At 49.0% G+C, this 15,225-nt stretch overlaps 1 protein-coding gene across 1 annotated transcript in view; it reads left to right on the top strand.

Moving 5' to 3' along the window:
* Positions 1–15,225, top strand: part of LOC144369506 (uncharacterized) — a 377,412-nt gene that overhangs the window by 174,999 nt on the left and 187,188 nt on the right. The window contains exon 17 of the mRNA XM_078029783.1: positions 4,926–5,012. Within this exon, the coding sequence (XP_077885909.1) occupies positions 4,926–5,012 (87 nt within the window). The remainder of the gene's footprint in view (positions 1–4,925; positions 5,013–15,225) is intronic.

Here is a 15,225-nt window from a genome sequence, read left to right on the forward strand (position 1 = left end):
TGTTTGAAACACATGTATCATTCCATTCCCCTCTTAACCAAGCACCTTTTGGGATCAGTTGCCAGGCTTAATTATTTTAGGTAGGAGGCCTTTCACTAATACATCATTGTCCTGTTTATGGTATTACCTATACACAGCTGAACATTTTTAAGAAATGATATCATTGTTTTGTTGTAAATGGTCATAGTTAGATTTCTATGCATTAATTTGCTGTGGGAATAATTTGTTTTCTTTTTACAAAATTTTCATTTAGCACCTGATTCTGCAGTACAAGATTACAGTGCTGAGCTTTGAGAAATTATTTATTAAATAGCTTTTATATGTTTCCTTAGCACAAAATATTTTATACATTTTAAAGGTATCTAGAGGTAAATCTCTCAGGCCATTCTTGTCCTCTTCTGCTGGAAGCCATTGTTATTTCTTCTTCATCCTCGAGTATAATTCAGTTACAACAATGTGTATTTTTTCTTTCATACAGATGACAGCATAGAACACTTACATTCTGTTTTTTTGTGTTTTTATTTAGCAGTGCATTTTGGAGATCTTTCATTTTAATATGTAGAAAGATTCTGCATTCTTTTGATTTTACACAGATACTGTTGTATGGGTGGGTGAAGTTTATTTAATCAGTAACCCTGGACTTAGAATCCAGTGGTCTGAGTTCTCACTTCTCAGAGCTGAGCTGCATGGTATTGCTCTGGAAAGGTATCATGATTTTTCCTTCATTTCACATACGTTTCTGGAAGCCTGTGATTGCGCCAGTGAAAAAAAAAACAAACAAAATGTAAACTGTCTCTTCTTTTAGGGAGCTTTTATTGTAATTGAGGGAGAATGATGATAACCTGACAGGCAGAGTGGGTATCTGATGGTGGTGGGCTGCGGAAGGGATGCAGGGAGAAGCTGGGGGGTGGGGTCCACAGTTTCAGATAGGATGCTTGGGAGATCCAGCTGAAAACTTGGTGTCCTGTGACCTAGAGGTGGATGAAGGAGTGGGGTGTGTGGGTGTCTAGGGGAAAGTATTCTGGAAAAGGGACATGAAGGTCCTGAGGCCGAGTGTGACCGTGCTGTTGGCTTTGGAAGGCAGCAAGTCTGAGAAGCAGCAGCTTGCCGCTCCCTCCTTCTCAGATAGTTGATGTGATTTTGTTTCCATTTGAAAATCCTTTTGAGGTGTGAGGGAGGGCCTTCCAGCCTTTGTTGCTGGGGGCCTTTGATCTTGGATGGGCCTGGAGGGAGGCATGGCAGGCCACTGTGCCTGAGAGAGCAACCAGCTCTGAACCGTCCACAGGGCTGGAGTGACCTTCTGTGCTGGAGGGAAATGGGTGCTCTGGAAGATTTGTCAGTGGCCTTGTCTATCAAGGCCTGGATGTTACAGAGCAACCCTGTACTCAAAGGGTGAGGTGGGCTAATGCCCTTTGTTGAGTCTCCTGAAGTCTGGGTAGCTATGACCTCAACACCAGACTGGGACCTCCTACTCAGGGAGGCAGTGACCACAGCCCCTGCAGGTGGCTCTGCCAGAGATGGCCCAGGGTGAAGCCACTGCACTGCTTAGAGTTAGTCTCTCCTCCCCAGGAAAGCAGTAGTTCCTCTCCTCAGTCCTGGGCACCCCATATCAGCCACATCAATGTCAGATCGGGGTGACCTGCATCCCTTTTCCCAAGCAGTTATGTTATATTATTGAGAAAAGTCTGGGCTGCCTGCAGGGGTTCGCAGCCCTCAGTTCTTGCCATTTCCTTGATTTTTAGCAAAAGTATTTGCTGTCTAATATTTTCCGTTCATTCCTGTTTTGGCATCCTTTTTGCAAAAACAAAAAGCCTATCTTGTTTGTGTTGTGTTCTCTCCTTTCTGTTTGGGCCCTGGCTGAAGCCCAGCCCCAGCAATATGGTGGTTATGCCCTGCGGGTTCCTATTTTTTGGAAAAAATATATAATAATAACACCTCGGGAGAAAGCTCAAGGCTTCTCATTTGGTTTTGTGGCTGTTGGTGCTTGATTCACTTTAGGCTTCGGTATCCTTTGGATCTGGTGTCTATCAGACTTGGGGGAACTGGCACTTAGGCTTCCAAAAGTGCTGTGGCATCTGCTATAGGACCCCAAAATAGCTGTGGCTGCAACTGCCTTTGCCTCAGGGGTAGAGCAGTGGGCATGATCCCCCAGCCCTCTTCTATTCTGCACACAGCTGAGTTTGCGTCAAAATTCAGCTGCAGATGGAACAAAAAGACTTTTTCCCTGAAAGCCCCCGTTAGGATGTGAAAGGCTTCGCAGCTGAAACTAGAGTTTTCCGCAGCAGGTGTCACAGCCTGGGCTGCAGTTGGAACTGTCACTTTCTTGTCATCTCTGTGTCGGAGGCTCCCGAGGCCTCAAATGCCTCCCACTTTGTAGTTGTGAAGTGCAAGTTTCAGAATGGACTGTCGGTGTTATTTTTAGGCCATAATGGCACTTGGCGTGACTCCTTCTACTTACAAGCACTTAGCTAATCCCTGGAGCGCCCTGGGTAAGCATCTCTGAGTAGCTTTAACCACACACAGGTCAGGAGGCTTCCGGAAAATAAACACTCTTCCTGCCAGTTGGAGGTGTGTGGGCCCCTGGTCTTTGGTTTGAGATGCATGACGGCTGTGACTGTGCAGAAATCCTCCATGATCCACAGTTCAACGTGGACTCACCTCCTTACGTGGAGCTGAGGACAGGCGACAGGAGGCCAAGTTCTTCGCTCTCTTCTCCCAGCCCTGAGCTTGTTCTGAATCCAGGGCTTCTCGTGGTTTGTCTCCCTTCTTTTCTGTGTGCCCTTTTCTCTGCGCCCCTGTCTGGGCTTCTGCTGGGCTGAGCAGTGTGCACTTGGCACCCCCTATCGGCCAGGCTCCCTGCTCCCCAGCCTGGGAGCTTCTGGCGTCTTTCCTCACCTTCTGAGCCTGCTGTGGCTTTTCCTTCGTTTTTTGTTTGTACTCATACGTGTAGTACATGAATTCTCATTGTAAGCAGTTCACAGAGGCGCATGAAGTTAAAGACCCCTCAGCCTCGATCACTAGGCCCTGCTTGACATGGAAGTAAACTCCAGATAAACTTGGGGTGAAGCTCTCTAAGGGTGTTCCATACATCTTACTTATTTTCTGTGTACTTAGAAACATGAAGTTGTGCTTGTGGATTGGGTGTCTAGATGGAGTCACGCTGGGCCTGAGCCATTTCCTGAGTGTCTGTGCTACTGGCCCACTTGGGTGTGTCTTCTGCCAGAGCAGCCTCTCAATGTGGCTGGGCTGCTGTGACAAATTCACAGATGGGGCTCGGAGCAGGAGTTTATTCCTGTTGTTCTGGAGGCTGGTGTTCCGCCTCTGGTGAGGGCCCTTCCCACCTTGCAGATTGCTGCCTGTGCTGTGTCCTTGCATGGCCAGGAGAGAGAGACTGAGCAGTCTCTTGGTGTGTCTATCAGGATGCTGACCCCAGTGTGAGGCCCTCACTGTTCTGACCTCACCTAACCCTTATCACCTCCCCAAGGTCCCATCTCCAAATCCCATCCTGTGGGAATAGGGCTTCTGCATAGGAACTTCAGGAGGACAGAGTTCAGTCCTGAGTATCTAAACCATGGTGAGGGTGGCTTACTTGTACCTTGCACTGCTAGGGCCCTGCCCATGGGGACCCCAGATACTCTGTGGCCCAGGGTGAGTGTCTCCCCCTATATAGTGTCTTCAGTGTTGGCCTGAGAAATGGCAGTAAGAAAGGCCACTGCTGTGGAGGGTGGCCAGCAGCACTCTCCTTGTAGCTTGTTGCAGGTTCTTCCTTGCATGGACAGCTGCTTTGCTGTAGCCAGAGTAATGGCCTCCATGATCCCTGCAGGGGCTCTTCATATCCACTTAGTGAGGTGGAGGGACACTTTGGGGGACAGAGCCATGGGTTGGCTCATACCACATGGCCCCATAAGCCCTGTGCTTGCTGTGGTGGGTGGAGAGGAAAGCAAGATGTGTCCTTGGCCTTGGGCTTGTGTGCCACCTACCATGCCATGTTGGGAGCTCTTGCTGTGCACTCCACATGTGTGTCATGCTACTCGTAAAGCTACCAAGAGTTCTGGGATATGTTCTTCTGTGTACTAGTCAGAAGATGTGGCTCACCTTGAGTTTAAGCTCATGGACCAAGTGGACTGTGGAAAGCCAGATGGCATCTCTGAATTTCCATTTCCTCATTGAAATATGGAAACATAAAGAATAGGACTGCTTTGCATCCACTGGGATAGTGAATCTGGAATAGTTCTGAGAATCATGCAGTAGCACGCGTGTGGGGCTGTGCCATTACTACTCTTGCTCTATTTTTTAAAAATATTTATTTTTTTTTAGCTTTAGGTGACACAATATCTTTATTTTATTTTTATTTATTTTTTTATGGATACAACACAATGCCTTTATTTTTATATGGTGTTGAGGATCGAACCCGGGTCCGCCCGTGTTAGGCGAACACTGTACCGCTGAGCCATAATCCCAGCCCCTTTATTTTATTTTTATGTGGTGCTGAAGGATCAAACCCAGTGCCTTATACATGCCAGGTGAGCGCGCTACTCATTACTACTCTTAACTCTGTGTGCATGCAGCTGTTTTGGAGGAAAAGCAAAGATAGGAGCTGTTGTGCATCATTTCCATGCCAGGAACTGGGCAGCACTTTGTGAATATCATTTCCTTGGCATGGTGACACCATTATGTGTCACCCTGTTTTTATAGGTGAAATAAAGCCAAGGCTTATGAAGGTAGCCTGCTGCTATTGCATGGCTGGTGGTGGGCTGTGGCTGGACTTGGGCTGTGGTTAGTGCTCTCTGCCTCACTCATGGGTCACATGATAGACTACTCATCCTGGTCTCTAAATGGCATGGTTTTGGACCTCTATTCCAGATGTGGAATTAGGCCCACTTCTGGGGACAGATGGAACTGAATGTGTGTTCTTTATCCCTCAGGACTCCAGAGGACCTCTCCAGATTTGTTGTTGAGCTGCAACAGCGAGAACTTGCCCTGAAGGAGAAGAACAGTGCCATTGCCAGCAGGTAGACCAGGTGTCTGTGGGGATGCATGTGTTCTGGGCACTTGGGCTTAGGCAGAGGGGTGCTCTCCTGTCTCACTGGGTAAAGTAGTCCATTTTCATTGCTATAGCAGTGTACCTGAGGCTGGGTACTTTTTAGAGAAAGAGGTATGCTTATAATTTTGGAGATCGAAAGGCCTGGCTTGGCTCTGGTGGGGACCTCATGGGTGGTAGGGCATATGTGTAATGGGGGAGCACTTTGCCACACAAGAAACCAGGAAGAGCATTGGGTGTGCTCCTTCTATGACAGCCCTCATGAGAACTTGCCAAGGGGTCCTGACAACTACCTTGATCCTTTCTGAGGACAGTACATGTGTAACCTGAAGACCTTCTGCTATGCTCTAACCCTAATACCGCTGCTCTGAGAAGTCCTGGGGAATAACTCAAACCACATGTGAGATGTGGCATTTGCGGGTGGCTTTTAGTTTGAGATGGTGGGGGATTGGAAGCTCCAAGTTCCCATAGTATGGTAGTGTGACTCCACTTGGGGTACTGTGACTGTTCTGACAACATGTACCTCTGGTTTCCTGGTGGCTTGGCTTTTTGACTTGGGGGTCCCTGCTTGGATCAGGACTATTCTCATCTTTCTAGCAGTGTGTGGGCTTGGAATGACCTTGTCATAGTGTAGAAACCTGGCCCCTGGGGATGCAAGTGTGTAGACTTGTGCCCTCATGAAAGACCTACAGAGTATGCCAACCATCTGAGGCCTTTGTAAGTGACAAAAATCTCGGCCAACTGGCTTGAGCATCGAGCACATTCTTTCTTAGCCCCAAAGGAGGCCCAGAGATGGGTGGCTACAGGACCTCATCCCAGGGCCTGGTGTTGGTTTTTTTCCTCCTGACACCAAATTTGTGTTCTTTTCTGCTTCTCCAGTCTTGACACCACCTCAGTGTCTTATGATTCAGTTCAGTTTCAACATTTCTTAGAGTTTGCAGGTTTATGCAGATGCCAGTCCTTTTATCTAGTTCCCAGGTTACCTACTCTGTCCAATTACAAATTCAGGGAGCTCCATGATCCCCTCTTTAGTTTTTTTTTTCTTTGTTCTTTTTAGATATACATGACAGTAGAATGCATTTTGACATATTATACATACATAGAGTCTGACTTATTCCAGTGGCTTGCTAGAGCTCAGGAAAGTGCCTTATTTACTATCCTGATCCAGCTCAGGCAGAGCCACATGGGAGGGTGCATGGGGCAGGAGTCAGGTGCTGAGCTTCCTTGCTTTCACCAGCTGTGCCCCTTCTGTGGTCACCAACCTAGAAGCTCCCGAATCTTGCTGTTTAAGAGTTTCCTCAACCCAGTCTTTAGTCCTCCTCTCCAGGCTGGTGAGTGGGGCTGAGAGTTCTCAGCTCTAATCACTGGTCTTTCTGTGCTCATCCCCATCCTAGTTAAGTAGGGGCCTGTCCTAGTCACCTTATTAGTAGAAACCCAAATCCTTACTAAGAAAGGACTTCCTGCCACCCAGAAGATCCCAAGAGTTTTAGAAAGATCCCAAGAGTTTTGCCAGAAACTGAGTCAAAGGCCAGAATAACGGGTTGCGCTGCTTTTTATGGTCCGTTTGTTTGCCAGCTGTCTGGTCAGGCTGGTTTCTCTTATGGCCTTGAAGTTCCTGCCCAGGTTTGGGTGTCAGGAGACAGAATGGTGAGGCCTCTTTCTTGGGTCTTTTTGGAACAAGGAAATCTTTCTAGGACTGCTATCCAGCAGATGCCTCTCACTGGCCAAAACTGGGCTGTGTGCCTGTCCTAGACCAGTCAGTGATAGAAAAGATGGAGTTCCACCATGAGCTAGGAGTTGTCTGGTTTGTGCTTACATCTAGCGGGTGTAAAACCACATGGGACTGGGCTCCTGCCTTGAGCAGAGCCACAGGGAGAAGTTGCAGCAGTGACCATGGTGTGAGGCCTGGGTGTCCTGGTGGACTGACTGCTTGGCAGGTGAGTCTGTGAGGAGAGCCTGGAGCTAGCCTCTTCACCATTGATTATTAAACCTCAGTCTTGTCCTCCTGTGCAGATGTGTTTTAATAATTTATTAGTAGCCAGAAGGAAGGGTTTCTTATTTTGGGGACTGATGTCACTTTGAAAATCAGCTTTTAGAAGCATTTGGTTATGTTGGACATAATAACATCAATTACTTTAAAAAGCTCAAATGATAAAGATTGCCTTTTGCTTTCAAAGCTACTGTCAGATGAAACAGGCATGAAAAGTGATTTGGAATTAAAGCTTTAACACTTTGCTCTTCCATCTTCTTCATTTCACTCCACGAAACAGAATGGACTGTTAAGGGAAGGGCACTCGCTGGCATCCTTCTCCTGCCAGCCATGAGGCACTTTTCTACTTTGACCAGTAGCCACAAGTTCACGTATCTACCCAGAGAGCCATGAAAGGTGGGGAGGCATCTGCATATAGCACAACACCACCTCTGTTTGTGGATATGAATGGGGATTTTCTTTTCGATCAGTTTGGGATGGTGTCTGTGTCTCAGGAAGCAGCTTGTGCCATAGGTAGGTGGTCTGCAGACTTCTGGCCCACTGTCCACCTCCCAGGAGGTGCCCTAAGTTCCTCTGAGAGTCAGTGCACCCTGTGGAGATGTGAGCCTCAGGGCACCCTGTGGAAGTGCCCAGTGCTCCATGCTTATCTGTAGAGTGAGTGCTGTGTTGCCTTTGTGGTGGTGTTTCAGGGAAGGGACATGAGGCCCCACAGCTGTCCCAGCCTTGCTTGGAATGTTTTTTGAGGATTGACTTATTTTTGTGGGTTGGCCTTTTATACTGCGGCTTCACGTGGGACATGTGATATGGCCCCTAGCCCAGTGTTAGCTATGAATGGGGCTGGCGAGCACCTTGTTGCCTGGCTTGATCTGTGTGCCAAGAACCATGCTGTTGGGATGGATGGGGAGAAGGATGTGGGTAGCCATCAGGTGTTGAGGCTGCCACTCTGATGGGGGTGGACAGTTCCCCATGGGGGTGACCTGGGACCTCTGGTACTCAGGAGATAGAACTGAGACCCTACATGCTGAGACTTGTGTACTGGGGCTGAGAGGTCCTGCCTTTTTGTTTATTCACAGATCATAAAGCAAAGGTGGCAGGGTGGCACTGGCCTTGGTTGTTGAGATGGATTCCTCCAGCTTTGGCCTCTGCCCTCATGTTCTGAGCTGACTGTGTTAGCCTTAGGTGGAAGGTGTCCATTGTATTTATGGAGACCTTGTAAGACTGGTATGTTTCCATGGATCTCTTAAAGGCAATTTGATAAAAATTCAGATGGTGAGAAGGAGGTAATGTGGTAGAGTCAGACAGATGCCAGGCAAGTGCCCAGCAGGTGGTCATAGGTTCTGGAAAGGGCTTTTTGGGGTGTGCTTTGTCTTCTTGCGTGATGTGTAGTCATTGCAGAGCCTACACATGGTCCACCTGAGACTACAGTGTCATGGGGTGTGATTGTGTCCACATGCTTCCCATGGCTGTGCAGACCAGTGGCCTGGGCTCCCGTCGTCATGCAGGTGTTCTTACCCACTCTTACCACCAAGCCATCGATTGTGTCCTCCTTGTGAATTGAACATTTATTCCTCTCATTTTAGTAGCTTTTTAATATGCCATTTTGTGGCTACCCTGTACTTCACGGGCCCACTGCTGGGTGTTTTTCTTCTTCCTCCTTATCTGCCCCCTTTCTGGATTTTAAATGCTGCTGTCATAGACTTTTTAAAAAATATATTTATTTATTTTTTTTAGTTTTAGATGGACACAGTATCTTTATTTTATTTATTTATATTTGGTGCTGGGGATTGAATCCACTGCCTCCCATATGCTAGGCAAGTGCTCTATCCCTGAGCTACAATCCCAGCCCTGTCATAGACTTTTGTAGCATGGTCCTTAATTCTTTATGATGAATTCCTGCAGTGGGACAGTTGGTGGCATGCAGATCTCCAGGAGCTTGGCCTTCAGAAGACAAATGTTGCGCATAACCCCATGCGTTGCTCTGCCAAGAGCAGCAGAAACCCTTCATTCCTGAGCAGCACTCACCTGGGTGTCTTAGTTTTCCTCCTTTGCCGATCTGACAGAAGACTGCTACTTCCTGTGTGTGCTGTCTCAGTAACGTGGTGTCTGTCACTGCGAAGCTGGAAATCAGAGAGTGAGTCAGCGGGTCCTCCAGGTCCCTCTCCTACCTGAGGTTTCACTGTGCTGCGGTAGTTCAGGCTTCTGTTGGCCTCTCGGTAGTTATGTAATAGACTTTGGCCTGTTTCCGGGCAGAGCTGTGACTCTCCCAGCAGGAAGAATTCTGAGTAGGGTCGGCCACTAAGCATGGCTCTGACCTGAGCTCTGTATGAATGAGGTGTAGGGACATTGAACATCCTGCACTAATGGATGCTGAGGGAAGATCAAATGATGTTGTACCCCAGAGCCACCTGCTGGCCGCCAGCCAGCTAGGAATGAGAAAGTATTTCTAGCATTGAGCCACATGTGGCTTCTGGCTGCTGTACTGGTACAGCACGATTCTGAACTCTACACTGGACTGAAATCATTATTACTATTTTTTTTTGTGGTGATGGGCATATAACCTAGGGCTTCTGTTTGCTGCCACTGAGTTACACCCCCAGTCCTTTTTTATTTTTTATTTAGAGAGAGGGTTTCCCTAAGTTGCCCATGCTGGCCTTGAACTTGCAGTCCTCCTGCTTTAGCCTGTTGACTTCTGGGATTGCAGGTGTGCACCACCGTGGAATTCTGTCTCTTAGTGTTCTGAGTCCACAGAGCTGGGGTCTGGAAAGCTTGATGGTGGGGCTTGTGCTTCCTTTTGATCATGTCTGCCATTGAAGGGACAGGAAGCTTTATGAGTCCTTCTACATGGCAGGAGGTGGGAAGGTGCTACTTTGAGTAGATGTGGATTTACTCCGGTGCACTTCCTTATCTCAAAAGGGAGTGTCTGTCTGTAGGGCTGTTCTGAGGGCTGTGTACCTGGTGCCTCATGGCTGTCAGTGATCATGTGGCAAAGAAAGGTCCTTTGGCTGGCTGTGCAGCCAGGGGTTGAGGTAGATTCTTACTCTGCAGAGCAAGGGCAACATGTTCATACACACCTCATAAGGCTTTTGTGCTCTGGCAGTAGGAAGTGCTTTAAGGAGATCTGAGTGTTCATTTCTATGTGAGTCCTGTCATGAACCACCAGTCCAGGCCCACTCTGTTTTTCTTTTCTTCTCCATCTTTGGACACGTTGCTCAGGGGCCCTACAATCATGGATGTGAATGGGTCTCCAGGGCCTGTCTCAGAACCCTCTTCCTCTTTGGGTGGAATCTGATTATAGTGAAGGAGCCTTGCTCTTTTTGCTGTCCTTGTCTTGGTTTTGGTTCTTGGAGTCTGATAACATCCTTCCTAGTTATGGGGCTGGGGACAGGTGAGTCATTTAGAATGAGTGGTCAGGTCTGGATGCATCCTCTGCTTACTGTCCTTGCACAGAGCTCCCCAAGGGCTATCCTGGAGCACCCTCTGCCCTTGCTGGGGCTTGCTAGTGTCCAGGGGTCCCAGGGGCCCAGACCTGACTACATACCCCCTGGCTCTGCTGGCGAGCAGGAGGCTGACTGTGGCCATGCTAGTCATTGTTCAGACCCTGAAGGGTGACAGGTTGCTGTGCTCTGGAGAATGTTGAACCACTAAGATTGGGAAATTTGTGCAGGAATTCTAGGGATCTTGCTACTTGGGGGTTCTCTCCTTTCCTAGAAATGACGGTTATGGTTTGAAGAGGGGTGGTGGAGGGAACAGGGCCTCTCATGGCCTGCCACAGTCCACGGTTCTGCTTCCTGTCTGTAATCATGATGATGACGAGGGTGATTATGAGAGCAATCAGTATCGATGGCATTTGCCTGAACGAAGTCTGTGCCAAGTGCTTCCCGTGCAGCATCTGACTTGAACCTTAAAGACAGCTCTGGAGCAGTCACATTGATAAACCCCGGCTTGCAGATGTGACACTTGAATGTTGGGTTGATGTGCTAGGAAGTAGTGGAGACAAGACTTGAACACAAGCCAGTTTTCTCCAGAGCTCATGTCTCAGGTCCCTGAGCAGCACCCATATACCATCCAGACCCTTTTTACTTGAGGGTGGGACCTAGGTTCCTGAACACTGTTCAGATAGGCTGCCCAGGTTCCTGAACAGCACCTGGCATGTACCATCCAGGCCCTTGTGACTTGTTTCTCTACCTCACTGGGGCCTGGGGTGATGAATCCTGTGCACTCAGTGTTGTCCAGCTGGGCTGAAGCCTTGGTCACCTTCCTCAATTCTGATTTAAGGCAGAGCTGGCTCTAAGGCCAAGTGGAGAGAAGCAACCGAGGATGGTGGACACAGGGAGCTGGTACCTGCCTATCTGTTTTGGCCACTCCAGCTAGCTGGGTCAGGCACTTGGGGCTCAAGAGCCTTTGTCCCATCAGCCATCAAGTATTGCCTGCTCTGCCCCAGACTTGCACTCACTGGGATGGCTGCAGTTTGGAAGGTCATGTCTTTCTGCCTCTGTAGAAGAGCCTTTAATTGTAGTTACCAGGGTGACTAGGCTGGAAGCACCTGTATTGCTGTCCCTCCTAGGTGTCCATAGAGCCTCCTGATCCTGGGATGGGCTGAGCTGGTATACTTGCTTTGGGGCCACCTTCCCCTGGGGCCACCTCCCTGCCCCTCCCTGGGGCCTGGGCCCAGGCAGCATGTGGAGGAGATGTGTTCTTATGTAGCAGAGAGACTAGAGTAAATCAGTGGAAGGTTGTCATCCCCTCCACATCGCAGACTACCTGACTAGGCACTGGTTTCTGTGTTGCCTCCTGAGAGTAAGTTAAGGTCATCATAGTCATAATACTGTTCCTTCCTGCCCCACCCAGTGGTACTTACTGGAAATAGAATTCCCAGAGCTCTATTGCTGAGATACATCTCCAGTCCTTTTTATTTTTATTTGAGATAGGCTCTTACTGAGTCACCAAGGCTAGTCTTGAATTTGCGATCCTCCTGCCTCAGCCTCTTGAGTAGCTAGGATTATAGGCGTGCCCGGCTTATAGCCATAATTCTTTTTTTTTTTTTTTTTAGAGAGAGAGAGAGAGAGAGAGAGAGAGAGAGAGAGAGAGAATTTTTTATTCATTTCTTAGTTCTCGGCAGACACAACATCTTTGTTGGTATGTGGTGCTGAGGATCGAACCCGGGCCGCACGCATGCCAGGCGAGCGTGCTACTGCTTGAGCCATGTCCCCAGCCCCAAATCTTTTTTTTTAAAAATATTTTATTTACATTTTAGTTTTCGGCAGACACAACATCTCTGTATGTGGTGCTGAGGATTGAACCCGGCCGCACCCATGCCAGAAGAGCACGCTACCGCTTGAGCCACATCCCTAGCTGCAGCCATAATTCTTAATATGGCTCTTCAACTATTCTTTGTTCAAAGTAGTTAAGCCATCCTTTTAAACTGTCTTGTAGTTTAATGAGACCATGTCACCTTTGTCAGTCGATGTCTCCATGAGTTATGATGCTCTCAAGCTGTTCAGAGTCAGCAAAGCCAGTGATAGGCACATGAGATTCAGAGTGCTGGGCTGCATGCTCTGAGCATTGAGTGGGGGTCACGTTGTACCTGCGGTGATGGTGAGCAGTTCCCACTGACTCCACACATGGGCTGCCTGTGTTCGAATCTTAGCACTTTGTCCTTGGACAATTTAATCAGCCTTTCCCTGCCTCTCAGAATGGCGATGGTGAGGGTGGCTCTGGTGGGGTTGTGAGGGTGAAGTTCCCTCTACAGGATACAGCCTGGGGCTTGGTGCAGCAGGCAAGCTGTTGGCTCGTTGCTATGGTAGTCTTTTGCTGTCTTCAGTGTTTGAGGAACCGAGTGTTTGGGGTATAGAACTGGGAGTACCCAGTGGGTGGCACAGGCAACAAGGTACATCAATGTGTGTGGCCAGCAGCAGTGTCAGGTTGGGTGATGGGTACATATCAGGTGGGGAGGGTAGGATTTCCTTTGGGAGATATGGTGGGTGAGAACAGAGTCAGTGATGGCGTGGCCTGGAGTGCCTCCCACAGCTGCTGCCTGCCAGGTCTCATGCTCATCAAACCAGTTTCTGTCTTGGCACAGGCTAGCACCTTGGATCGTCAAGGACATAGACAAGAGGCCTTCATGGTGTCCATTTGGCTTTTGATAGCACTTAATGTAAATTGACTTCTGCAGAAGGTGTTAGGCTAGCTTGTCTCTGACGGGTTGTTTTCATGTGTCCTCAAAGATACTCCCCTGCCCCCCAACCATACCTGTTTTAGAGACACAGTGGTACTTGCTCCCCATGGGCTCTGTACCAGTTCTTGATGGTGCCAGGCCAAGCTCTTACATGAGATGCTGGTCTTGAGTCCCAACTATTGAGCCAGAGACCTGCTGTGAACCCAGGGAGGACCACCCAAGAAGTCTACACCTCCCCTCTCCAGGATGTGGCAAGGAAATGACTCAGCAGACGGGGCTTTCTCTCCACCTGTGACTTGGCGTGCTGATAGCCATCCCTGTGCTGACTGTTGCCAGGCGCCTCCTGGAGTCTGGAGATTAAGCCTGGCTGGCTCTCTCTCCTGTTGCTTCAGTGCAGGTGCTGGGAATATGATCCCTTTTGTATTTTTGATACTTAGCACAGGCTGGCCCCTGCTCAGTTGCTTCTGAATGAAGGAAGAGTCATTGACTTATGCTCCTGCCCCAGAGAGATGCTATCCCACACCCTTGGTTTCTATGTTGCTACCTTTATCTATAGTGGCCCAGTCACCACAGGCCCCTGGCACCCTATCCCTGGTGTCTGCCCTGATGGTCCAGTCCCCACAGGCCTCCAGCATTTAATCTTTCCAGGTCTGGGGCCCATGGTTCCCTCTGTTGGCACTGATAGCCAGGTCCCCTCAGGCCACTGGCATCCCATCCTTCCTGGGGTTCATGGGTTCTCCGTCTCGTGGAAGCACATGCTCCTGGAGAATGAAGCACATGCTCCTGAAGAATGTACGCTAGGCTTCTGTCACCACTTTTCTTTGGAATGACAAGAATCTGTGACTCTGTTTTCTATATTTGCCCTCTCTACCACTTACTTTCCATGCAACTGTCTGAGGGAACCTTTATTTTTATTTTTTTGAGAGAGTGAGAGGAGAGAGAGAGAATTTTTAATATTTATCTTTTAGTTCTCGGCGGACACAGCATCTTTGTTGGTATGTGGTGCTGAGGATCGAACCCGGGCCGCAGGCATGCCAGGCGAGCGCGCTACCGCTTGAGCCACATCCCCAGCCCCTGAGGGACCCTTTAAAAGTCAAGGTGTGTTATCCCCACAACTAAGCCCTTCTCTGGCTCCCAGGGCTCTTAGTGGGGAGCACAGGTTCTGCGTGGGCACACTACCTCCTGGCACTGCCGACCCCTCTCATTCCCCATTTCTTCCACACTGCTCTCCTTACTCTCTGGACACGTGCCCCACCTTGACTCTGCCTTCCCAACCTGTCTCCCCTAATTATACTTACGCTCTTTAGCTCTTAGCTTTTTATTTCCTCTGTGACCTTTGCAGATCTCATCTAGACGACGCTTTTCATTAGAATGTATGTTATGTAATTAAGTTTGCCTTCCTTTTATGTTTGTCTAACTTGCCTCCCTTGGACTAGGGCCATTCCTGAGTCATCTTACTCACTGTGACTCTGGTGAGAATGTAGTCCTGGCCCATGGTCCATATTCAGTGCAGAGTGAGCCATTGAGATGACAAAAGTGAATGGTCTGACTGTTCTTCCTGACGTATGGGCCTTGAACTTTGTCCCTTCCTTGACTATTCTGGCCTTTCTCCCATCCCCACCCAAGCCATCAGGAAGTCATTTGGGTTCTGTTGGTGGAGGGGTACACTACCTGCCCTGCAGTCCTTTGTCAGCTTCTGGTGGCCTCCTCCTGAGCTGCTCTGTGCTCAGCAGAGGGTCCTGCAATAGCAGCAGCAGCAGCAGCAGCAGCAGCAGCAGCAGCAGCAGCAGCAAGGGGGCTCATGGGTCATCCCCCTCTCACTCCCTAGGCCGACAGCCATGACACATCCTCTGATTCTTCATGGCACTGTGACCTCTGCCCTCACCTGCTGGTCCCTTCAGCCTTTCTGATTCTGTCTGTAGTTATATTGGTCTAGAGTGTGCTGACCCTGTCCCTGCCTTGGGGCTTCTGCCCTGGCTCACTTTCTTGGGGGTCTCTGCTCAGGCATTAGCTTGTTGG

Source organism: Ictidomys tridecemlineatus, chromosome 12 (genome assembly GCF_052094955.1).
Source record: "Ictidomys tridecemlineatus isolate mIctTri1 chromosome 12, mIctTri1.hap1, whole genome shotgun sequence".
Taxonomy (NCBI): Eukaryota; Metazoa; Chordata; class Mammalia; order Rodentia; family Sciuridae; genus Ictidomys; species Ictidomys tridecemlineatus.